General features: G+C 35.9%; 1 protein-coding gene across 1 annotated transcript in view; it reads left to right on the forward strand.

Moving 5' to 3' along the window:
• CNTN3 (contactin 3) overlaps positions 1–24,945 on the forward strand; it is a 220,621-nt gene that overhangs the window by 165,461 nt on the left and 30,215 nt on the right. Inside the window, exons 12-17 of the mRNA XM_008703149.2 lie at positions 17,361–17,478; positions 18,303–18,461; positions 18,561–18,710; positions 20,197–20,267; positions 21,271–21,505; positions 23,775–23,890. Coding sequence (XP_008701371.2) covers positions 17,361–17,478; positions 18,303–18,461; positions 18,561–18,710; positions 20,197–20,267; positions 21,271–21,505; positions 23,775–23,890 — 849 coding nt within the window. The remainder of the gene's footprint in view (positions 1–17,360; positions 17,479–18,302; positions 18,462–18,560; positions 18,711–20,196; positions 20,268–21,270; positions 21,506–23,774; positions 23,891–24,945) is intronic.

Genomic DNA, 24,945 nt, shown 5'->3' on the forward strand with positions numbered 1-24,945 from the left:
AAAAAGTTTCCTCTGTCATTAGGATATAATAATCATAAACTGTAATACTTCAAATAATACACCATTAAAATATATCAAGTCAAAAGCAAAGAGAAAAATGAGAAACAAGATTGGTATATATATTCTCCGAGAGCTCTTCTTTTAACTGTCAACAGATCAATTTGCCAAAATTAGAAAAAGACAATTTTGATGCTCTATTATAATGGAAGAAACAGCTACATATAAAAAATTTTCTACACAAATAGAAAATACGCATCCCTTTTCATTCTTTTCACACCCTAATAAAACTTAGAAAAGAAAAATAGCAAAACTATTATATAAAGGAGATGGAAGAACAAACAGGGTGGGTGAAATAATAAGCAATGGATAATCTCTAGAATGTACCAGTGAAGAATAAAGATAAAACTAAAATTAGAAACGAGAAAGAGAATATAATAGATAATAAAGAATTATTTAAAAACAGAGCTATTCCATGTTGAACTCATATGTATTTAATGAAATCCAGTTAAATGGAACATTTTTGGTAAAATAATCAAAATTAATAAGAATTAGAAAACCTAAGTAGATCCATTAAGTAAGAAACCATGTAAATCAATAACCACCAACCACCCCCCCAAATAAAAGGATTTTAGGGCCAAATAATTTTACTGTTTTTTTTCAAGTTTTCAGGAACCAGATAAATATTTTGTTATATAAACTATTTGACAACATAAAAAGTTCAAAAATCTTTTCAATTTATTTTGTGAGGTTCACATACTCCTAAGAAAAAAACCTAGCAAGATAGCAAATAATTAGTAGATATAAATTCATTTCATGAATATAGTATGAAAACCTAAATGACATTTTGTCAAACAAGACTGAATATTATATTATATTATTATATTATATTAAAATAAGATAATGACCCTTTGTACTACATGGGGAAATTCTAGCCAATGTGCCTGCATGATATTTGGACTACTCAAGATCCAATAGTATCAACTCTAAATTTAAAAAAAATTGAGAGTTCAGTCAACTGTTTAGATACAAGATAAATTTATAAAAAATAATAGCTATTTTATGTACCAACAGTAACCAATAAGAAAGTATAATGGGACAAAAAACTCCCTGAAAGGATAAAATACATGTTAGTAATTTGCATTAACATGCAAGATCTAAATAAAGCAAGCTATGATACTTTGTTAATATGAATGAATAGGTGGTTGGGTGGATGGAAAGAGAGACAGATGGATGGACAGATGAATGGATGGGGAGAAAGACAGGGAAGCATCATAAAATGTTGGTGCTCCTGGGTGAAATAAAACAGCTGTGTATTATGAGGCTTTTAATTTTTCTTAGATTTTTCCATGGTTTTAAAATAACTAACAACCTGATTACAGTTTAAATAACTCTGACGGTGCTTAGAGTAAGAATTAGGTAAGAAAAAGAATAATTAACAGTATTTTGAAAGAATAGTGAAACCTCGTCGATAATTCCCAGAGAGTCTTCTGGGGATATTTGCTCAGGCAAGGTATCGCTGGATCTGATTAGAATAATCTAGTTTCATCATTAAAAAATCTGAACTCAGAATTCCAACTTTTTTTTTTTTTAAAGATTTTATTCATTTGAAAGAGATAGAGACAGCCAGCGAGAGAGGGAACACAAGCAGGGGCAGTGGGAGAGGAAGAAGCAGGCTCACAGGGGAGGAGCCTGATGTGGGGCTCAATCCCATAACTCTGGGATCACGCCCTGAGCCGAAGGCAGACGCTTAACCGCTGTGCCACCCAGGTGCCCCCAGAATTCCAACTTTTAAAACTTATTTCATTCTCTTATGAACTATTGATCTTTATCTCCCTTTGCTCAGTTTCTCATCTGGAAAACTGAGTTGATAATAGTATCTTATTCAGATCTATCTATGTCTATATATAAAGCACTTAGAACAACACATTAGTTCTTGTTGTTGTTGTTGTTGTTACTATTACTACTACTAGCAGTAATGGTAGCTTTGTTTCTAAATTGTCCTCCAGGAAAGGTGCAGCAATTTATGTTCCTATCAGCAGAACATGAGGGTGGCTATTACCCCAAATCCTTTCCCACACCTGTTTTTTCCTCTTCATTTTTATAAAACATTTTTGCCAAACAGATGGTTGAGAAGTGATATCTCAATATCACCAGCTTCTCATTTCTCAGATCAATAATGAGATTAAGAAACTCTCCATTTGCTTATTTACATTTTAGATATTAAAGAAATATTTAGAATTATAACTGACTCCCCCAAATCAAGACAGCTGGGGGCTTAATACTTACCCTTGTGAAATGGAAGATTACTTCTGCAGGAAAAAGAGAAAAAAAATCACCTTTTTATTTCTAGCTAGAAAAAAGGACACCTACGTGTATTATGATACAGAGGAATATCCAAAAACATTTTATTAAAGATCTTATTTACTTATTTCGGAGGGAGAGAGCAACCATGAGCAGGGGAGGGGCCGAGGGAGAAGCAGACTTCCTCTGAGCAGGGAACCCTTACACAGGGCTCAATACCAGGACCCCAGGATCACAATCTGAGCCAAAGGCAAAGGCTTAACCAGCTGAGCCACCCAGGTGCCCCCAAAAACATTTTTTAATCTGGCAATAGAGAATGACTTTCAGGAGTTATAAAAACAAAACACAAACTTCTTCAACACAACCATTAGCCAAAAAGATGTATTTTATTTTTGTCAGAGATAAAGCAATGAAATTGACATTTGTGTCATTGACATCTGTGTGTATCAGATTTTCATCTCATCTATGTCATGCGTTCATTAGGCAGTGTTTTCCTGAGGTCACAGCAGAAAATTCTTCACATGGACATAAACTCACAGTATGTACTGGTCATTTCCTGTCTTAGGATATGATGTCGGCTTCTTCCGTAAATTGCAAATCTGTCTCCTTTATTCATTTCTGCTGTTGAAATTCAGAACTTTGTCTTGCGGATTTGCAGCATGTCCTTATGTATTTAAGCTATTGATTGTATCTTAGTTTAATTCAGTGGGAATATCTTCTTTCAGTATGTCACTTTTCTGCTAACTTTATTATCATTCATAAAAGTCTTCATTTTCACATAGTTTAAAAAACTTTAAAAACTTTAAAAAACTTCTTAAGAGTTTTCATAACTTTTCCTGTATTGAATGTGTTATACAAGCTGTGGAAATTTGAGGAGGGATATGGAGAAGACTTTGGAATGACTGTTCTTTGGAGAGTGTGTTACAAAAAAAATAGGGGGATATGTCATGGGGAGTAAAACTTTGGGGGAGACGTAGATATTTAAAGAAAACTTTGGGAAAATTTTGCTGTGAATTTCATCTTGTTTCCCTACCACTTTCAATAAAATTGCATCACTCCACTTAGGAGATGACTTTTTTCCCTGGGGAAGGGGCATCAGTTGTTAATCTTAGTGCATAATGGGATTCCACTCTTGAATCCATCCCTGCTCTTAGTAAGTCTTGAGTTGGGTAGTGTCAATCCTCCAATTTAGTTCTTCTCCTTCAATATTGAATTGACTATTTTGGGTCTTCTGCCTCTTCATGTAAATTTTAGATTCACTTTGTCAATATCCATACACTAATTTGCTGGGATTTTGTTATTGGGATTGCATTTATTGTTTATATCAAGTGGGGAAAACCTGACATTCACAATATTGAATGTTCCTATCCATGAACATAGAGTATCTATCCATTTATTTAGTTCTTTTTTGATACCTTTCATCAGAGTTTTACAGTTTTCCTCAGATAGTTCTTATATGTAATTTGTTAGATTTGTACCTAAATATTTCATATTTTGAATGCTGTACAAATAGTAATATGTGTTTTAATTTCAAATTCACTTGTTCATTACTGGGGGCTTAATAGGAGAGAAACTGACTTCTATATTAACCTTGTAGCCTGCAACATTGCTATATTTGCTTATTACATTCAGGCATTTTGTTTTGTTGATTCTTTCAGATTTTCTACATAGATAATCATATCATCTGAGAAAAAAAGATGGTTTTATTTCTTTCTTCCCAATATGTATGCCCTTTATTTCCTTTTTTCTTTCTTTTCTTTTTTTTTTTTTTTTTTTTTTTTTTTTTTTTTTTTTTTGTCTTATTGAATTACTAGGATCCAGTAGTGTTGAAGAGTAGTGATGAAAAGGAACATTCTTGCCTTGTTCTTGATGTTAGCAGGAAAGCTTTAGCTGACCATTAATTATGATGTTAATTGTAGGTATTTTGTAGATGCTTTCTATCAAGTTGAGGAATTTTCCCCATTCTTTGTTTGCTGAGAGTTCTCATCATAAATAGGTTGTCTTTCTTTCTTTCTTTCTTTCTTTCTTTCTTTCTTTCTTTCTTGTCAGATGCTTTTTCTGCATTTATTGATATGATCTTTTTTCTTTTCTTTTCTTTTCTTTTCCCTACTGTACCAAAGCTGGTTTGTGTCACCAGATGAATAGGGCAAAAGTGATATTATGGTCCTTTTTTTTTTAATTTTTATTTAAATTCCAGTTAGTTAACATACAGTGCAATATTAGCTTCAGGTGTACAATATAGTGATTCAATACTTCCATACATCATCAAGTTCTCATCACAAGTGCCCTCCTTAATCCCCATCACCTATCTAACCCATCCTTCCATCATCCTCCCTTCTGGTAACCATCAGTTTGTTCTCTATATAAAAAGCTTCTGCACAGCAAAAGAAAAAAATCAGCAAAATTAAAAGGCAACTTATGGAATAGAAGATATTTGCAAATGATATATCCAGTGAAAGCTTAGATTCCAAAATATACAAGGAACCTATACAACTCAACACCCAAAAAGTGAAAAATCCAAATAAAAATGGGCAGAAGACATGAATAGACATTTTTTCCAAAGATTTTTCTTTATTAGATTCTTGATATAATGGATTATATTAAATGATTTTTCAAATTTTGAACCAGCCCTACATAACTGGGATAAACCCCACTTGGGTTTTATCCCAACAATACTTGGTTGTGTTGTATAAATTTTTATACGTTATTGAAATTGATCTGCTAATACTTTGTTGTACATTTTATGTCTATGTTCATTCATGAGAGATACTGGTCTGTAGTTTTCTTTTCCTGCAATGTCTTCATCTGATTTCAGTATTAATTACGGTAATGCTGGCCTCATGAAATGAGTTGGGACATACTCCCTTAGGTTTGTGTCTTGTAAGAGATCATAGAGAATTGATATAATTTCTTCCTTAAATGTTTGGTAGAATTTGCCAGTGAACCCATCTGGGTCTTTTGTTTTTGCTTGGAGAGTTATTAATTATTAATTAAATGTCTTTAATAGTATGGATCTTCTTATATGTGTTTTGGCAGAATGTGACTTTCAGAGATTTGGCCCATTTCGTCTAGGTAATCATATTAGTGGACATGGAATTATTCATAGTATCCCTTTGCTAGCCCTTTAGTGTTTATAGAATCCATAGTTGTACCTCTTCTTTCATTTTGTAATTTGTGTTTTCTCTTTCTTTTCTTAATTAGCATGACCAATGATTAATCAATTTTATTGATCTTTTCAAAGAATCAGTTTCTGGTTTCATTGATTTTTCTCTATTGATATCCTGTTTCAAATTTCATTGATTTCTAAACTTATTATCTTGTTTCATCTGCTTACTTTTGAATTGTCTCTCTTTTTTAAATAGTTTCTTAAGATGGAAATTTAGATTATTGATTTTATATCTTTCTTCTTTTCTAATATATGCATTCAATGCTGGAAATTTCCCTGTAAACATTGCTGTATCTATATGCCACAAATTTTGATAAATTATATTTTCATTTATATTTAGTTCAAAATATTTCTAAATTTCTCTTGAGATGTTTTCTTTGACCTATGTGTTATTTAGAATATGCTGTTTAATATCAGGTATTTGGGGATTTTCCAACTATCTTCATCTATCTTTTTGTTACCAATTTCTAGTTCAATTCCATTGTGGTCTGAGAGCAGACATTGTAGGATATCTTTCCCTTCAGACTCATTAAGGTGTATTTTACGGCCCATAATGTGATCTTTCTTGGTAAATGTTCTACGTGAGCTTGAATAGAATGTATAATCTGCTGTTGTTGAATGAAGGAGTCTATAGATATCAGTTGTACCCAGTTGATTGATAGTGCTGTTCAGTTCAACTATATTCTTACTGTATTTCTATTTATTGGATCTGTCCATTTTGATAGGTGGGTTTTGAGTTTTTCAGCTATAATAGCAGATTCATCTATTTCTCCTTACAATTTTATCAGTTTTTTTCCTTTATGTATTCTGGTTCCCTGTTGTTAGGTATATATACATTAATAGTTGTTATGTCTTGGAATAATGACCACTTTATCATTAGGTAATGCCTGTCTTTGTCTTTGGTAACTCTTCTTATTTTAAATCAACTCTTTTTGAAATTAATAAAGCTGCTTCCAGGGTGCCTAGGCGGCTCATTCAGTTAAGCAGCCAACTCTTGATTTCAGCTGAGGTCATGATCTGAGCCCATTCTGGGCTCTCCACTCAGCGAGGAGTGTGCTTGAGGATTCTCTCTCCCTATTTTCCTGTGCTCCTTCCCCCGCTCATGCTCTTTCTCTCTCTCTCTCAAATAAATAAATAAATCTTTTAAAAAATTTATGTATGTAGCTACTCCCACTCTTTTTATTATTAGAGTTAGCATGGTATATTTTTTTTCCACCCATTTACTTTTACTCAATATGTGTCTTTATATTTAAGTGGGTTTCTTATAGACAAGATTAAGTTGGTTCTTATTTTTTAATTCATTCTGACAATCTCCATCTTTACTTGGTGCATTTAGACCTTTGACATTTAAGGAGATTATTAATATAGTTGGATTAATATCTATCATATTTCTTCTATTTTCTATTTGTTGCCCTTGTTCTTTGTTTCTGTCTTTACCTTCCACATTTTCTCTGCTTTTTGTTGTTTTAATTGAACATTTTATATGACTCTTCTCTCTCTCTTCTTAGTATATCCAACTATACTGTGTTTTAAGTAGCTATCCTAGAGTGTGCAATATATACTTACAATCAATCCAATTCTACTTTCAAATAACTGTGTACACCCTCACTGGTAGTGCAAGAACCTTATAATAACAAAATATCCCTAATTCTTTCCTCCTATCCCTTCTATCATTTCTGTCTTTCATTTCACGTATACATATATCTATATTTATATATAAAATCAAATTCACTTTGATAACAGTATTTTTGAATAAACTGTTAACTGTTAGATCTATTAAGAATAAGCAGAAAAAAGTTTTTACTTTATATTTACTTATTTATTCTCTGATGCTCTTTCTTTCTTCATGAAAATCGAAGTTCCTGACCTTTATCATTTTCCTTCTCTCTTCTTTTAACATGTCTTGCAAGGCAGGTTACTGGCAACAAATTTCCTTAATATTTTTTATTGCCTGAGAAAAGTGTATATTTCTCCTTTCATTTTTCAGGGTACCAAATTCTAGGTTGGTGGGTTTCTTCTCTCAACACTAAATATTGCCTTCCATGTTTTCTTGCCTGCTTCGTTTCTGAGGAGACAGTGGATGTAACTCTTATTTTCCTTCCTCTATAGGTAAAGTATTTTTATTCTTGGGCTTCTTTCAAGATTTCCTTTGATTTCTTTTGAGGTTTGAATATGATATGCCTACGTGTAGTTTTTATTGCATTTATACTGCTTGATTTTCTGTGAGCTTATTGGATCTGTGAGTTTGGTATCTGACATTAATTTGGGGAAATTCTAAGGCATTTTTGCTTCAAATATTACTTCTTTTCCCTTTCTCTTTTTTTTCCTTCTGATATCCCCATTAAACATATATTACACCTTTTGTAGTTATCCTATAGTTTTTGGAATATTTTATTCTTTTTTTTCAGCCCTTTTCTCTTTTATTTTCAGTATCAGAAGATTTGATTGTCATATCCTCAAGCTCAGAGATTGTGTTCTCAGCCATGTCTAGTCTATTAATGATCCCATCAAAACCATTTTTCATTTCTGTCACAGTGGTTTGATCTCTAGCATTTCTTTTTTATTGTTTCTTAGAATTTCCCTTTCTCTGTTTTCATTGTCCATCTATTTTGTATATTGTCTGCTTTTTCCATGAAACCCCTTAGCACATTAATTGTAGTTCTTTTAAATTCTTGGCCTGATAATTCCAAAATTCTTGCCATACTTGGTGCCTATTCTGATGCTTATTCAGTCTCTTCAAACTGTGTTTTTTGCCTCTTGATGTGCCTTGTCATTTTTTGTTGAAAGGCAGATGGTGTACTAGGGGAAAAGAATGGCAGTAAATTGGCCACTACTAATGTAGTGTAAGGTGTGGGGGGAGGGAAAGCATTCTGTAATCCTGATTAGGTCTCATTCTTTTGGTGAACCTGTTCTCCTGGACTGTGAACTTCACCTGTGCTTCTTTCCCTCCCCCATTTGATGAGACGTCCACAGGGCTTGAAGTTATCTCTGTTCCCCATGTTGAAGTCCAAAGGGAGCTGGATTTGGGTATTTCTTTTCCCCTAGAAGATGTATTGGTGTCTGATAAAAACCCCAGCAGGTTAGGCTCTGGTAAAATAGTTTCTCCTGAAAGCGAACCTTGTTAAGAACAGAATGCTTTGGCTTATTTCAACATAGTAAACGGTTCCTGTTCCCTTTCCCTGGCAGAAACACAGGGAGATTTTTCTCCAGTATTCACTGTGAGGACCTCAAAGAGCTCCTGCAGGAACAACTCACAGAAGTGTGGGGAACTCCCTCTGATTGGGTTCCCTGGAGTTGTAGCTCTCAGGCTTGTCCACACAGACCCTCCAGCAATTCATCAGTTACATTCGGGTTTCTCTACCCCCACTACTGGCTCCTGAGGTTTCTGCTCGTGGGTTTCTACTCCAGTAAATTAGGATTCTCTATATTTACCTGTTGTTTTTTTTCCAGTTTAGGAGGCGGTGATTTTCTCTATGACCTCATTTCTGTGCCAGATCTAAGATGAGTTGTTGATTTTTCAGTTCATTCAACTTTGTACTTACTTTTAAAATAGACTGTGATGCTAAGCTGCTTATATACTGCCTGAGAACCAGAAGTCAGGGTGACTGGTCCATTTTTTAATTGGGTTATTTGCTGTTTTATTATTGAATTGTAATTGTTCATGCTGCCTTAGATTTTAGGTCTCAATTTCAGAAAGAAAATCATTCTACTTTGCAAGATACAATAGTTACATATACCATTTAATTGATCTGGACCTAAATAAGAGAGTAAAGAATAAATGGTTCCTTTGGGGCTGTTTAAAATGTCAGACAATAATCAGAAAATTTAGGTTTTTCTTATTACACTAAACTCTCTGATTTTTTACAGTTTTTCTTACGTTGACTCTAAAATTTTAAATCATACTCTTTACCAGAAAAATAGTCTGACAATAGTCATATTTGACATTAAACTTAGTCTTTTTTCTTAATCTTCTTCAGTAAGACTTTGAGATGAAAACCTACACTTCTGAAGTCTCAGGAAAACTGTTGGAATACATTGGTCTGCTATTGTAATAAACATAGTGAGACTTCTTTCTGAGCAATTCTCCTGGGAGAGGTCATAATTTTATTCTCTCTGACTGCTTAGGAGTCCTTTTTCTGACTCACAGAGGCTACTGACATGAAAGGAAGGGTGTCCGGGCAAGGACTGTTGTTGTTGTTGTTGTTGTTGTTGCTGCTGCTGCTGTTGTTGTTGTTTTTAACCTATTTTGGGTCCTGAGTATAGCCACTCAAAACAACCTTGCAAGGATAAATTTTGGTGAATAAATACCCCAAACTCACTGTTCTCTCTCCCTCAGATCTCCTGTTGGGAGGAACCCAAGAAAAAGGCAGGGGATGAAGGAACCATTTTATATATAGTGCATATAGGTCAGGCACCCAAAAAAGAGGCAGTATTGTAGGTACAGAGATTTCTGGAGGAGTGTAGCCAACCGTGTTTGCCAAGATAGCTATAACAACATCCTTTACTCAACATGCTCTTCTTTCGGAAAGACTTGGACACTCCTCCCCACTGAGTGGTGAAATCTATGCCTTCTACCTTGAAACCTAGTCCTTTATGAGTGCCTTGAGCAATAAAAAAAAACAGCAGGAGTGATGCTATGTGTTTGCTAAGGCTAGCTCGTAAAAATGCATGCATTTCTATCTTGTTCCATCAGCACAATTTCTCTTGGAATCCAGCCACCATAATATGAGGAAGCCCAAGCACACTGTGGAGAGGTCTACCTCAAGAGGAACTAAAGTCCCCAGCCCACAGGTATGGCTGAATTCCCAGCCAGCAGCCCACCTCAACTTGTCAGTCATGTAAATGGGCTTTCCAGTCCCCTGCCAGCCACCCCAGCTGATGAGATTTATAACAGAGATGAACTTCCTGCACTGATCTCTGCTCAATTCACACAATCCAGAGTAGAATAAATGATCATTGTTATTTTAAACCACTAACTTTTGGGTAATTTATTACATAGCAATAGTAATTGGAACTACAGGTAAACATAAGATTTTTGGCACAGCTTGGTCAAGTTTCCATGAAACGACTTTTTATGCCTGTGTATGAGTGGATTCCTGTTCTTATATACTAGTCTTTTCATTCTACAAATCTCCTCTTACTTAATTTTAAGTTTGTAATATAAGGATATAAAAAGAGAGATCTGATCCACGAGTTTAATTGTTACTCGGGGTAGTCTCTCATGACTTGAAATACTTTCATTCTGTGTCAGAGTTGTCTCATAAATCCAGAGAAATCCTAGAGTAATTCATACTATCAGTAAGTTTCTGTATGAATCTATAGAAATTTATCAGCATGTTGAATTACTTCAGTGTCTTTTTCTTTTTTTAATATGGCGAACATACCAAGGCAGTCTAATTACAAGGAAATGTGCCTTGTGATTGACCTACGGCATCTGTTTCAAATACTGGCTTTCTCGCCCGTACTCTGATTAAAATATGTACAGCATTGCTGTTCTTAGTTATGAGTCCATTAGTAAACTGCCTAACTTAATGATTTTCTCATGCAGTTATTAGTTACAGAATTTTAGAGTTAGGAAAATATGTGAGTGATTACTTAGAGCCTTTTATTTATAAAAGAAGTGAAGATGAAGAATGGGAACTCTCAGGAGGCATCACAATTGTTGACCCTGACTACTCATTAGAATCAGGTAGAGGATCTCCATTTCCTAGTTTATTCTGATTTAATTGTTCTGGGATGTGGCCTAGGCATTTCTGGTATTTTTTAAAAGACTCTTCAGGTGAATTTATTGTCCAGCTGCACTGAGAACTGCTGGGTGTAGTGAACTGGAGAGCCCCATGTTTTGCAAAACACAGACCATGTACCCATAGGCAATAATAAATAAGGTAGAATGAGAGATCTATCCTAATTTTAATTTTGTTTCAATCATTTAGGTTAAATCAAGGAGAATAGTTCAATATGGTGTTTGGTTTGTCACTAATGGTTCTATAATAGTCACTAATCTCCCCTTTTAACTAAGAGAGCAAAGGTCTCAGTCTCAGAGACTTTGAACATGTCTAGCAAATGTCCGTTTACATTATTTTTCACACTGTCCCTTTGCACTGCTTTCTACTCACTATACTCATTTTGGCAGGTGACTATTATTTTGGTCGGCAGTTTTCCATTTAAGATGAAGACATACATTTTCCATATCAATTTCCATATAAATATAAGTTTAAGAAAGTTTATAATTTTAAGAAAAAAGTAAGTGAAGAGCCCTCGTACTAGGTTATGGCCAAACAATAATTGTGGAGGTATATCTCTGATGAATGAAGTCACTAGAAAACACCGAGTTAAAATTACTGTGAGAACAAACACTAGGCATCCTGATGCCACAAATGCTTAGTTAGATATTCCATCAACACACCACCACCCAGGAAAAGAAAAAAAAAGTCCCATGTTGTTAATAAGAACTTGATGTTGCAATAGAAAAGCTGATCCCTTTACAGCAAATGGGTATTTGACACAACCTAAAATATGCATGAAGTGCCTTTGACTGAGTTTTTATCATTTTTTATGTGTCACTCTCCCAAAAATAGTTACGATGGAACAAGCTGGGACCCTCAATCCAGTAATGAAGCAATTATTCCAGTTTATTGGTATCAAAGAATATCGAGCATATTTTGATATGAACAGACTGCATATTAGCTGCCTTTAAATATCACCCATTTGGACAAGCAAGCATTGGACAATTTCAGATGAAGTCGTTAGTCAACAAAACTAAGACTGTTCAGTATTAGGACCTTTCCATGTTTCAGTGGCTGCTAATTATTTCTATTCCTTGTATGAACAGCGTGCATTTGTAATGGAAGTGACCTCGCTGCAGGTGTCTTGGGTTGATGGGGGGCAAGTTTGAATTTGGTTGGTTAGAAATACATGTCTACCAGCAATTCCTTCAGGGACCTTCACAGAGGAAAACACCACCCAGGTTCCAGAAGCAACCAGCAGGTTTGACTGTTCTCAAGGCACCTGCATATGATTTACAAGCCGTGTCAGGATTTGGAAGGCAACCCAGCGATGGGATGAATGATTAATATTGGAATCAATGCAATAACAGGTTGTATAAAGTGACAAAAAGGAGGACCACCTATTCAACCTTGCCTTCCAAATAGCCATCAAAGGCTTTTTCCTTCCCCCTTAAACTGGAAAATTATGCTTCTTGGCAGGCCAGCGGCAGCATTTACATTGAGAGTGCTTACTAGGGAATTAGTTTTTGCTGATAATTTGTTATACTGAAAGTTTATGCTACATTTGCACCATTCATGAGGTTTCCTGAGTTCTAAGGTTTATTTTACTTCTTGATTTTTAGCATATGGTAGATATCACAGTGTACTTTCAGCCTACCTGTAATTATTAATGATCTATCTGCTTATTTATTTTCACCTGGCATGGGTTATCACATCATGTACAATTTCGGTTTTTTTTTTTTTCCAGGGCAGAGCGGTTTTTAAATTACATCAAAAATTCCATTAGCATCATCATCTAAGAAAATATAGGGAAAAAGTTAATAAGCTCCTCTTCTATTTCATTTCATGCACACTGAATTTTCCCTTAACATTTATTTCAAAGATGTTTTGGCTTATAAATCCATTTACTGTTTATACCTGTAACATGTTCTGGAAATTGAATTGTTTTCTAGGAGACATCTATATGATTACATGAACAAATAATTGGATAATCAAGTAAATCTAGCAAAGCTTTAAAATTTTTTTAAGTAGGAAGAACTCAAAATTTTATTGTCATCAAGGTGTAAACACAAACCTGAAATGATCTACAATGAACTTTAAGTTTTCTAGGGACAAAAGAACAATTTGTGGATTAACTATACCCCTGATATCTTCTCTCCCCTCATACTCCCAAATAGATTATGTTCTAACCTGCCTTAGGGTCTTTGTATATATTTAAGTGCCCTAGTATAAACCATTTTTTATAACCCTCTTTTTTTAGATAACTTGTACTCATATTGCAAATCTCAGCTCAACTATCAATTCACCAAAACTCCAGAAAATCATAGATTCCTCTAAGTACTTTGAGCTTGCATTATTACATTATAATTTTACATCAATTTGTGGTAGTCATATGATTAATGACTGTCTTTCAACTGTAAGCTCCATGAACACATGGACTGTTACTTTTTTTCACTATTGTATCCCCAGCGACTAAAGTACAGGTGGATGCTTAATAGACCGTTTTGAATGAATTAGCGTATTTTTAAAAGATAAGGCATTTCAGAAAGAACTAAAATTCGTATAGCTTGGGGAAATGTCTCCTGCTTCTTAAACTCCTGTGTAAACCATCAGAATAGGCCTGTCCCACTACAAAACGCTCCATTTCTGAGTAAATCTCTTATCAGCAGAACTGAAAAGGGAAAGACTGGAAATTGCACTGTTGTGCTTTGAAAGGGAGATTTTGAGGGAAATAGGGATAGGAGGTGTCCAAAAAAATGAAGTTTTGACTCTGCCTCTGCCCAGTTCTGATCCCCTGTATTTGAGGGAAGGGGGGGAAGGAGAGTTTAGGAAAACAATACAAAGATATACTAACAAACTAAATTAATAGATAACAAACTGCAGGCTATTTGTTATTCAAAGAATTAATAGTGTTCCTAAGAATGTTTTATTTGAATCTTAATATATCTAAATAATGGATGCAATTTTATTGATAAACATGTTGAGAAATAATCTATTGAGTACTGCTTTTCCACATTTTGACAAATTTTTCAGCTTTATTGAGTTACAGTTTACTAATTTTACTTGTGTTTTTCTAGATACACCTCTTCTCTCACCTTTATCACAATTAATCAGCAATTAACTATACTGTAGCCATTAACAATGAAAAATTGATGGGGATAGGAACTGGTTTGATATAAGTGAAACTTTCCTTGGGAATTGTCTTTTCCTTTTTTATGTGTTGTTTTTTTTTACTGTCTGAGAATATTCAATTACATCTTGATAAATTATAACATGTTCTAATTAATAACATAATTACTTAAATTATTAGTAGTAAATGTTTCATTTTTGTGAAAGAATTTGGAGTTTAGATAGAATCATGTTATTTGACCACTTCAGCCTATGGTCTTATTTAATGTGGAACATTTAAACATATAGCTGTATGTAATAACTGCATTTTAAGAACCATTATATTCTACCCAAAAAATGCACAGATCATAAGTGTATGACTCAATGAATAACTACAAAATGAACACACTCAAGTACCCAGGACCAAAATCAGGAAACAACATGACCTTTATCCCAGAAGTCGTCATGGTGCCTCATTGTAGTACTACCCATCCTTGGAAAGGCAACCATAATCTACACTTGTGATACAATAGGTTACTGTAATGTGCTCTATGCTATCCAGTTTATATCTTTGAAATTGAGGCAGCCATGTTGATCTATAGTTATCATTTGTTCATTTTCCTGGTCTAATAATACTTCCTTAAATGAGTGTTACACTAATTCATCTACTTTATTGTGATGGTGATTAGCTCGTTTCTCTTTTCTAGCTATTATGGGTAGTGCTGCTATAAACATTCATGTAAATGTCTTTGGTGAGCATATGCATACATCTCTGTAGGGTGTATCCTTAGGAGTGGAATTGCTGATTATGCGTCTGTCCTGCCTTAGTGGATACTTCTAAATAGTTTTCTAGAATGGTCCTACTAATCTATACTCCTGTTAACATGAGTTCCAATTGCTCCACATCCTCAGAAGGACTTGAAATTGTCTCATTTATTCTGAAGTTAACTACAAATGGTCTGTGCCATGCAAATTTATTTAACCTTCATGAAATAAGCTTTCTAAACTTATAAAAATAACTTGCTTCACGTGTATATATATCTGTTACCCTGACTTGGGTTTACATTATAGAGGGCACAGACCATGTATTAGATACTTCACTATCCTGGATTGAACCTAACATGGCAAACACTCAATTAACTTTTGTTAAGGTGAATCTTAACTCTGTATACTGATCCATTAAAAGAATAGATACAGTAAGAAAGAAGAAGCAGTTGGAGAGGAATGATATAAATATGTTTTATTGAAAGAGACAGAAATTAAAGAGAACATCCTTTCTAAATTTTGCTATATTTTATTTTCCATTTATGTATTCATCCACTCAACTTCATGTTAGTGCTGAAAAAAATCAGTGGTTCCTACTGTCCACATGTCTTATTTAATTTCTTCCTTTCTCCACTCTGCATTGTAAGTAGATAATTAAAAATTATATTTCCCCTGAGGGTGGGCCTAACTACATTTCTTCAGGAAGGTGGTTTGGTTTTGACATGAGCTAAGTTTTTTTCTCCTTTCACCCATCCTTACCATAAGTGGAAAGAAATGATACATCCAATATCTGTCCCTTCCTTAGTCTTTCAACAAACATAACCAGCCAACGTGCCTAAAAGATGTATTTATGTGTCTAAGGACATAAAGAAAGTCCAGTTCCAATTTTCTTTTACTGAACTGCTTTCAAAATAAGCAAATAAACCTAGAGAAGAGTAATAACTCACCCAATGCCTTGATGGAATTTCATAGTAACAGTTCTTACTTCCCTGAAAATGAGAGATATCTATAGAAATGATAATCAACCTCCTGTGAGTATATGAAGCTCATAAAACCGGAAGAGTTTCTAAAGGTCAGCAAGCATTGAAAGTTTTGTCCTGGGGATAAATTTCTAAATAACCCTGAGGAGAAAAGAGAGGGAGGGAAAGAAAAAAGTTCAACTTGATGAAAGTGAAATGTGCAAACTTAACAGTTTTGGGATTATCATTTAATTACGGCCATCAATCACGTCCCATCTGCTTTCTCCCAGTACTCAGGACATTCAGGCGAAAGCCACACAATCTGACCAACAGAGAGTAGATAGCCCATCCAGAAAACAAAGCCTAGGAAGCAATATTAAAGGAATATCCCTGTAAGAGATCTTAGGAAATTACCTAAAAGTGGGATAGTGGAATCTGTCTTTCAAAAAATACTAGGAAAACCCAAGAGTAAAAGTATCCTTTTAATTAATAAGATAAACACTATTGGTTCCTCTTGTGCACCAGTTTAGAGATGTTTCAGTCAGCGATCATTTTCAAAGAGCTTTGCTTTCCAAATCATTTTATTTTCATCCATATTTTTACTAATGTGTGGAACTGGCCTGCAGTAAGTAATTTTATGAACATGATTTTATATTCTTTTAAAATGCGGACCATTTGAAGTTGAGCTTTTAGAAATACATTTGCTCCATTAATTGGTGTTAGAGGATGCCAGCAAATGTCTTTATGGACAGCTGTTATTTTTAGGGTTTAAAGTGTAATTTCTTCTTATTGAGGGGTTCATACTGACTGTTCCTACATTCTGTAGTGAAAGAATTAAACAGCTTTAGGCTTTTAAAGCACCAATATGTTCAGAAAAGTGTTTCAACCATGGTAATCCTCTTGTCCTGCTGTATTTATCTCCCACCAGATACCTAAATGCTTCCCTCCTCTTCTCAGGCAGATAATTGCGTAGAGGTTGGAACCGGAAAGCAGAGTTGAGCTGGTGCTGAGCAGTGGATATAAAAAGAAGTGTCACCCTAGTGGAAGTAAATAGACTCTGAGACCATAATCGCTGCCCTTATTTATTTCTGAAGCCATAAATGCCCAGGGGAAAGCTTGTCGTCTGTTTAGCTACAGCAATCTATGTGTGCAACCACGTACAGTTTTCAACTTCTTTCTATTTCCATACATTCCATTGTAGCAATCTACAGTCTTGAACCTCCTTGGTCTTCTCTCTAAATATGGGTTTCATTCCATGGTGGTGTTGGCTACAGCCTTCAAGATTCTTTGTGTTTTCCAAATGACAGTGTGTTCATTACCTGTTTTTTCCAACAGAGTTCATCTGGCGATTTAATGATCAGAAACATTCAGCTGAAACACAGTGGAAAATATGTGTGTATGGTGCAGACAGGGGTGGACAGTGTGTCATCTGCCGCCGACCTCATAGTAAGAGGTAGACATTAATGCCTCAGTGGTTTGTTGGTTTGTTTGTTTGTTTTTAATAATCTTACATCTTAACTGAGCATTCCTTACTGGAGAAAAAAAACATGAGAATTCATATGAGCATGTGAGTTATATTATTGATTTGATCCTCCCCCAAATACATCAGAGACTATGATGATAAGGATGGGTGCTAATTCAATGAAATAAATATCTCAACTCTGTCCTTCGAATAGCTCTCACGGTAATAAGCATTCCACAGCTGCAGCCAAGCTGATGTGTTTTTGAGCATGTCATTAATGCAGCGATAGAGTTTAATATGAAAGAGAATAGTGATAGTGTGTATATGACAACTTCCAAAAAACCAGGATCAGCCAGAATGCCTGAGAGAATATGCCAGTCTGATTTACTGTCCAAGGTACTGATTTGCTACTGGGCTGAAAATGACCAGTGTGCGTGATAGACTGAAACAGCTCTAGATAGCAAACTGGGAACTACGGAGGTGCACCAGTAGGTTAAAGGAAAAGGCATCATGCCAAAAGCAAAGATGTTGTATTTGGAAAGGTGCAAGAATCCTTGAAAAGTGGGCATCATTCGCAGCCCCAGAAAACTATGATTTTGAAATTACTGACTCACATCCAAATTGAATATCTAACAGCAGAAATGTCAAAAAGAAAATGTGGTAGTTGTATTGCTAGGGACATGCCCTTCTTCCCTAAGTACTTTCGAAATTAAGATCAGTTGTCGGTATTACAGTGATCATGTGACATTCTTCACTTGGGTAGAAGATGATATTTATGGAATTGCTACCCACTGTTTGCATTTTTCTTTCCTTAGGTTCACCTGGACCACCAGAAAATGTGAAGGTAGATGAAATTACAGATACCACAGCCCAACTCTCTTGGAAAGAAGGTACAGATAACCATAGCCCAGTTATATCCTATTCTGTCCAGGCGAGAACACCTTTCTCCGTGGGTTGGCAAACTGCCACGACAGGTAAAGGGGGAGAGTCAAATGCCATTGGTACATATAGATGGATTTTAAGTCAGTACTAAGACCTGCATACTCTTACTTCTGTAACATATTCCTTTTTAGTGCCTGAGGTCATTGATGGGAAAACACACACAGCTACTGTAGTCGAGTTAAATCCATGGGTGGAATACGAATTTCGGGTTGTAGCCAGTAACAAAATCGGAGGTGGAGAACCCAGTTCACCCTCAGAAAAAGTAAGAACTGAAGAGGCAGGTTAGTGTTTTTGTTTTCTGAGTAAAATGGGTTAATAGGTTTCCCTGGGTGTGTATTTCCGTTTCTCTCGGCCTTGGTCTCCAGGCCAGCAAGGGATTAACCTCAATAATCCATTGTTGCAATTATCTGACCTACCTAATGGCAGAACTGGCCATATGGCATTTGTCAAAAGACACTCGTGTAAGTGATTCTGATGTAATGTGACATTTCCAAAAGTTCAGTCCATCATCAGCGTTCATTAGTGCATGTTGAGTGAATATGTTTTTGTCACTTAAGGTTATAATTACTATCTGACATAGTCACCCTGTTAACAGGGGAAATGCTGTTTTCATTTATAACAAGCATTGACAAATTGGTAGGATAATGACATTTGGGAGTTCTGCTGCTAGGAAATCTCATTTCACCACCAAGCTCCATGAATGAGCTCAAACGACTGATGATAAGGAATATTTTGATCCCTCAACTATTAGATTAAGAGAGAATCATTGTTAAAATTTTATGTTTTGGGCAACTATTAACTTTAAGACTATTTTTATAAGTCTAAAAATATCCTAACATAGAAACTGAAACTTAGGAAGTGTACACAGTATCACATTACTGAGGCATCTGAGAGGATCTATAGACTTTCCTTTTCAGAATCTGTAATATTAATTAATATTAATTAAAATGAATTTTCAAGTATAGCTAGTATATCACTTTAGGAACTAAGCCAAAATAGAAGTCCTGGAATACGACTCAGTAATTTTAATGATGCTTTTTTACTCAGGACAATGCATGTGATATTTATGGCAGGAATTATGAGAAATAGCGGAACCATGCCAATCTTTATAGTCCACTTATTTGTTCAGACAACACATATTTATGGAGTATCTACTGTGTGCTCAGCACTTTCTAGATATGGTGGATACAGCTGTGAAAAAAGACACACTTTCAGGAACTTCTAGTCGTGTCATAGAACTTGCTAAGCATGAAGTTCTCGGTATAAGCAAGGAATCTAATGCCTCTGGAGGTTTATAAAGAACAGCTCATGACAAGATCTGAGGATTTGAGTCTAGGTCATTTCTGTAGGTAAAGCCAATATTGGTACAACAATTATATCTCGACTGTGGATGAGTCACAAGTGAAATGTTCCTGATTGATTCATTTGCCATCATCCCCAGTGAATCACTTTCCCTTATTGTATTGACCTCTATACTGAGTCATTTTTTCTTATTCTTTGAGATATTGTCAATATCCGATAATTTCATGCAAATATAAATTATTTGATGTTCTCCTCAAAGATATATATGTATATGTACATATTGCATGTATGTTTCACATGATCCAGATACACACACACACACACACACACACACACACACACGTGTATAATGTGCCAATGATCAAATTACTTCAAATATTAGAAATAAGCAACACTGAATCTTCTTCCAGATAAATGTTACCAAATGCAAATAGGGTTTTATCTCTGTCTCTCTGACCTACACAGTTCCGGAAGTGCCTCCTTCCGAAGTCAGTGGAGGAGGTGGGAGCCGGTCTGAGCTGGTGATAACTTGGGATGTAAGTGTCTGGGCAGCATCCTCCCCCTCAGGGGTTTGCTCTTCCCATCATGGCCTCCTGGGTGGTGCTGGTGGTGGTCCTGGAGGTGGTAGTAGTGCAAGTAGCTTACTCGAGGCTAATCGCTGTTTTTAGTACTGGGTTTTTTTTTTTGTTTTTGGTGTTTTGTTTTTTTTTCATTTCACTCTTGCAACATTTTATAAATGAAAGCACTAAGGCATAGAGAATATTAAATAATTTGCCCTGGGTCGTTTGGCTGCTAAACATAGGGGTGAGAGGCAAGTCCTAGCTGTTTGCTCTCAAGCGGTCCTCACGGCTTTCTGCGCAGCTGTAACCCCACTGATGATGCACTCCCACTGATTCCAGCAGGTGCTTGCTTTCTGGCCATACTCTCAGCTCTCGCTTTATGTAGTAATTAGGAAAAATTGTAATTAACACATTTAAAGTCAGAAAGCATGAGAATTGGCTGTGTTATTTGAAGATGTTGATGGAAAAATAGAAAGTTAAGAGATCATGATGGAGTGTCAGTAGGAAGTTTTGACATGATCTAAATATAGCTTTGACCTTAATACTTCGTTTTTACTTTCTTTTTTTTTTATATGGTTTTACTCCTTTGTACTTAATCATCATATCAGTGGGTAATTTCTTTCCATAAAGTCAACATTAGGGATTAGGTGATTTTTATCTGACTCAAGAGATGAGGTATATTCAATAGAAGGTATATCTTATGACACATAACTCAGATTGGGGCTACAGGATGCTCAAAAGATCTGAATAACTTTAGAAAATTCCAGTTAATCATCTGGATGGCTATGAAAGAGTGGCATATGTCTCTTTAAAAGCAGTTGACCGTGCCGCTGACCTTTTTCTCCTTTTTTTATATAACCACTTAACACGATGTTGATTATTATGTGATGGGCTTTGCAAAAGATTAAGGGTTAGAGCTCCATTTATTTTTGCCTTGCCTTCCTGTGTAAGGGTGATTTAATGTGTCTTTCCTTTGTAGCCAGTCCCTGAAGAACTACAGAATGGTGAAGGTTTTGGTTATGTTGTTGCCTTCCGCCCTCTTGGAGTTACCAACTGGATCCAGACAGTGGTCACATCTCCTGATACCCCAAGATATGTCTTTAGGAATGAAAGCATCATGCCATTTTCACTGTATGAAGTTAAAGTGGGCGTTTATAATAACAAAGGCGAAGGACCATTTAGCCCGGTGACAACAGTGTTCTCTGCAGAAGAAGGTATGGAGACCGCGTTGATTGGGTATCAGTTCCAACCTAATAGACCACTAAGGCTCCCAAAACTGACGTGCACGTGCTTTGTGACTTCAGATAAATGTCTTCAAAAGAATAGTGACTGAAGTCACAGTTAGATGCACAGTCCAGATAATAAACTTCAACCATGCTGACTTGAAGTACAAGACTCAGTAGCGAGCCAGAGGATCCAACTCTTGGTTGGAATCTGTGGATGAGGAGTACATTCTGAGTTCCTGCTTGTGAAGCAGGGCAGAGCACAGCTTCTTCTTTTAGACCAAGACAACCTTCTTCTTTTGGTGATAAGATTAAGATATTCTCTTGGAAGTGCCCTAATCTCAAATCTTACGGTGTTTCCCGTGACCCAAGAACAGGACGTTAGCAGAATGGAGAGGGAGGCTAAAAGTGGGACAGGCAGAGGTGTGCAATGTACAGGCTTGAAGATGTGATACACCAGTTCTAGCCCACTCTGGACCCGTGCCATCTCTCTGCCTTTCTTTTTCTCCTGCCCTAACTATGGTATCTCTTTAGAAAATATGATTACTGAAAGAATAAAATGAAATTGCCATTTTATAGGACACAAGCAGGTGAATTTGGCTGTCACATGGCATTCTACTTAATAAGCGTGACCGGAGGTAACATGTATTGAATGCTTACCATCACCAGACTTTACCTAATTTGGATTTTCTAAGGAGGAATTACACATGGGTACTATTAGTATGGCCCATTTATACATAAGAAAATGGAAGTTTAATGAAAGAAATTAATAAACTTGACAAACTCCATACAGACGTAGCAAGCAAGTATTTTAACCCAGAGCCTTCGCTCTTAACCATTCTGAACTCATGAAATGTGATTCGACAGTGTCTTCTCTACCATAAGACCTTGCAGTAAATTGCAGAAGGTGGTCCGTGGTTGTCATGTCTAAAATAATAAGAAGACTCAAATTTTAGTACCCCAGACACTATTCTCGTCCTCTCTTTTTCTACAGAGTTCTGAGACAAAAACAAACAAGTAGTAGAAAAACCTTCACAAAAAGAGCCTTTATATTCATAGCCAGACCCCATTTCCAGGAGTAGCCAAGGATTTTCATTACAAGGACAGGGGTCTGAGGAGGGACGGAAGTTAACCAGGGTGTTTTCAGGTACCGCCTACCCTGTGCATCTTGGACTGGGAGGGCTGGCAGTTGGAAGGAGGGACAAGCACAGCCCTTTACCCTCTCTCCCCCTGAACTTTCTTCCTCCTATTACTATTCTGCCATCACCGATGAGTAAAGATCTTTCTGTTACAAACATCAGAACCAGATTCAACTGATCTATGAAAAAGTGAAGGATTTGTTGGAAATATACTAGGATTTATTGAATCAAAGGAAGATTTAAACAGCATACCTCATAAAGATCATTAACAAGAAAAGCTCTGGGGCCTCAGAAACCATCTGCCTCTCTAGGGTGCCAGGCTGGCTTGACTGGCCTCAAGTACTTCTCATCTGTCCAAACCAAGTTTTGAATTCTCAGGAGAGAAAGTCTAATCGAACCTTCCTTGGACCAAGACTCTGCCTCACTATCAATCGGCATGGCCCAGACGAAGGACGATTTTACACAGAAATAGATATTGGGAGAGGGGAAGTCCCTGCTCGGAGCTGTGCCCTGAGAGAGGAGAATCACTGTGAGCCCCTCAAGCTAAGAGTTGTTTATTTACAAAGGGTATTTGTTGTATAAAAAGTTCTGTGCGTGTCTGTCTACTCCTTCAAAACAGTAAACTCCTGGAAGTTGCTCCATCTCATTTAAGTGTGCCCCTCTTCTGTGCCTTGGACACAGAAGGTACTAACTAAATGCTTATTGAATAAATGAACTCTGTAGACCACGGCTTTGGCAAGACAAAATTAAACAAACAAACGAACAAATAAATAGGCAGCGTGTGTGGGCATTGGAGTGCCCGAGCAGGAGCTGTGGGATGAAGGGGAGAGAAATAAGGATCTGGTGAAGAGAACAAAGGGAAAAAAAGGGAAGAAAAGATACCAAGAAAAAAGTGTGTCAGGCAAGAAGAGGTTTCTGTAGCTGTTTAGCAAGGAAAATCCTATCTACTCCCAAGGCATGGAAATGGATCAAGACATGGTTTATGGTGCCAAATGTTTTGATAAACTATCTTACTGGATTTTCAAATATGTTAAAGTGCTTTTTTGAAAATAAGAGCTTCCATAGATTTTTAAAATAACTACCAAAATAATAATTGTATTTCACTTTCTGTTGCCAAACAGAGCCTACAATAGCTCCGTCTCAAGTGTCTGCAAATAGCCTATCTTCCTCAGAAATTGAAGTGTCATGGAACACCATTCCTTGGAAGTTAAGCAACGGACATTTACTTGGCTATGAGGTAATTTATTTTAAAACTAATTAGACTAGGTATGTATGTTGTTGTGGTACCTTGTCTCCTTTCATTTAAAATTCTTTTTAACAATGACATCTAAACTAAAGTCTGACTTCTGTTGAAATGTGTATTGCATGGTGCACTGGGTGTTATATGCAAGTAATAAATCATGGAACTTTACGTCAAAAACTAGGGAGGTACTGTATGGTGAATAACATAATATAATAAAAATATTATTATGAAAAAAAAGGAAATTTTACCAGCACATTGTCCCATGTAATTATCAGTAGTTATTGAGTAACTTAACAAGCTGAATGAAAATAACTTGGGATAGAAAAGAAAAAACAGTGGAGCACCTGGGTAGCAGTCATTTGGACGTCAGACTCTTGGTTTCAGTTTGGGTCATAATCAAGCCCTGCATTGGGTTCCACGCTTGGCATGGAGTCTGCTTGAGATTCTCTTTCTCCCTCTCCTTTTGCCCTTCCCCCTGCTCACATGCTCTCTCTTTCTCTCTCAAATAAATAAATAAATATTAAAAAAAAAAGAAAGAAAGAAAAGGGAAAACAGTAATAAGGAAGGAAATCATATATCACATGGACCAAATCTTTTAGATGGATTGACTGAAAAATAAGAGTGAGATTGAACTGTAATATTTAAGTTCAAAGGATATTTATGCCAACAGGAAATCATTTTCCTCCAGCTCTTTGTCTTGCTTTCTTGGTGGCCTCGTTACATTGTATGATTCTCTTTTAGGCTCTTGAGAAGATATCTGTCTATAACTTAATTCTTGCCTTCAGTCTGTGATCTAATTCTTGCCTTCAGAAAACGCTGGAGAAATAAGATGAGAGATCTGAAGCACAGTGTGGCACAAGACCAAATGTAATGAAGATCAGAATAAGTGACATAGGAAATGTTTGAATGGTCGAGAGTGATGAGCAATCTTGAAAGTTTTCATAGGCTTAATGGGACTTTAAAGGAAAAGTAAGCAAACAGAGAAAATGGAAAATTCCAGATTAAGCATGGCATGCTGGAGGAGTAAAAGGAGTAGAGACCTTCCTGCT

The sequence above is a fragment of the Ursus maritimus genome, unplaced genomic scaffold (genome assembly GCF_017311325.1).
Source record: "Ursus maritimus isolate PB19 unplaced genomic scaffold, ASM1731132v1 scaffold_14, whole genome shotgun sequence".
Lineage (NCBI taxonomy): Eukaryota > Metazoa > Chordata > Mammalia > Carnivora > Ursidae > Ursus > Ursus maritimus.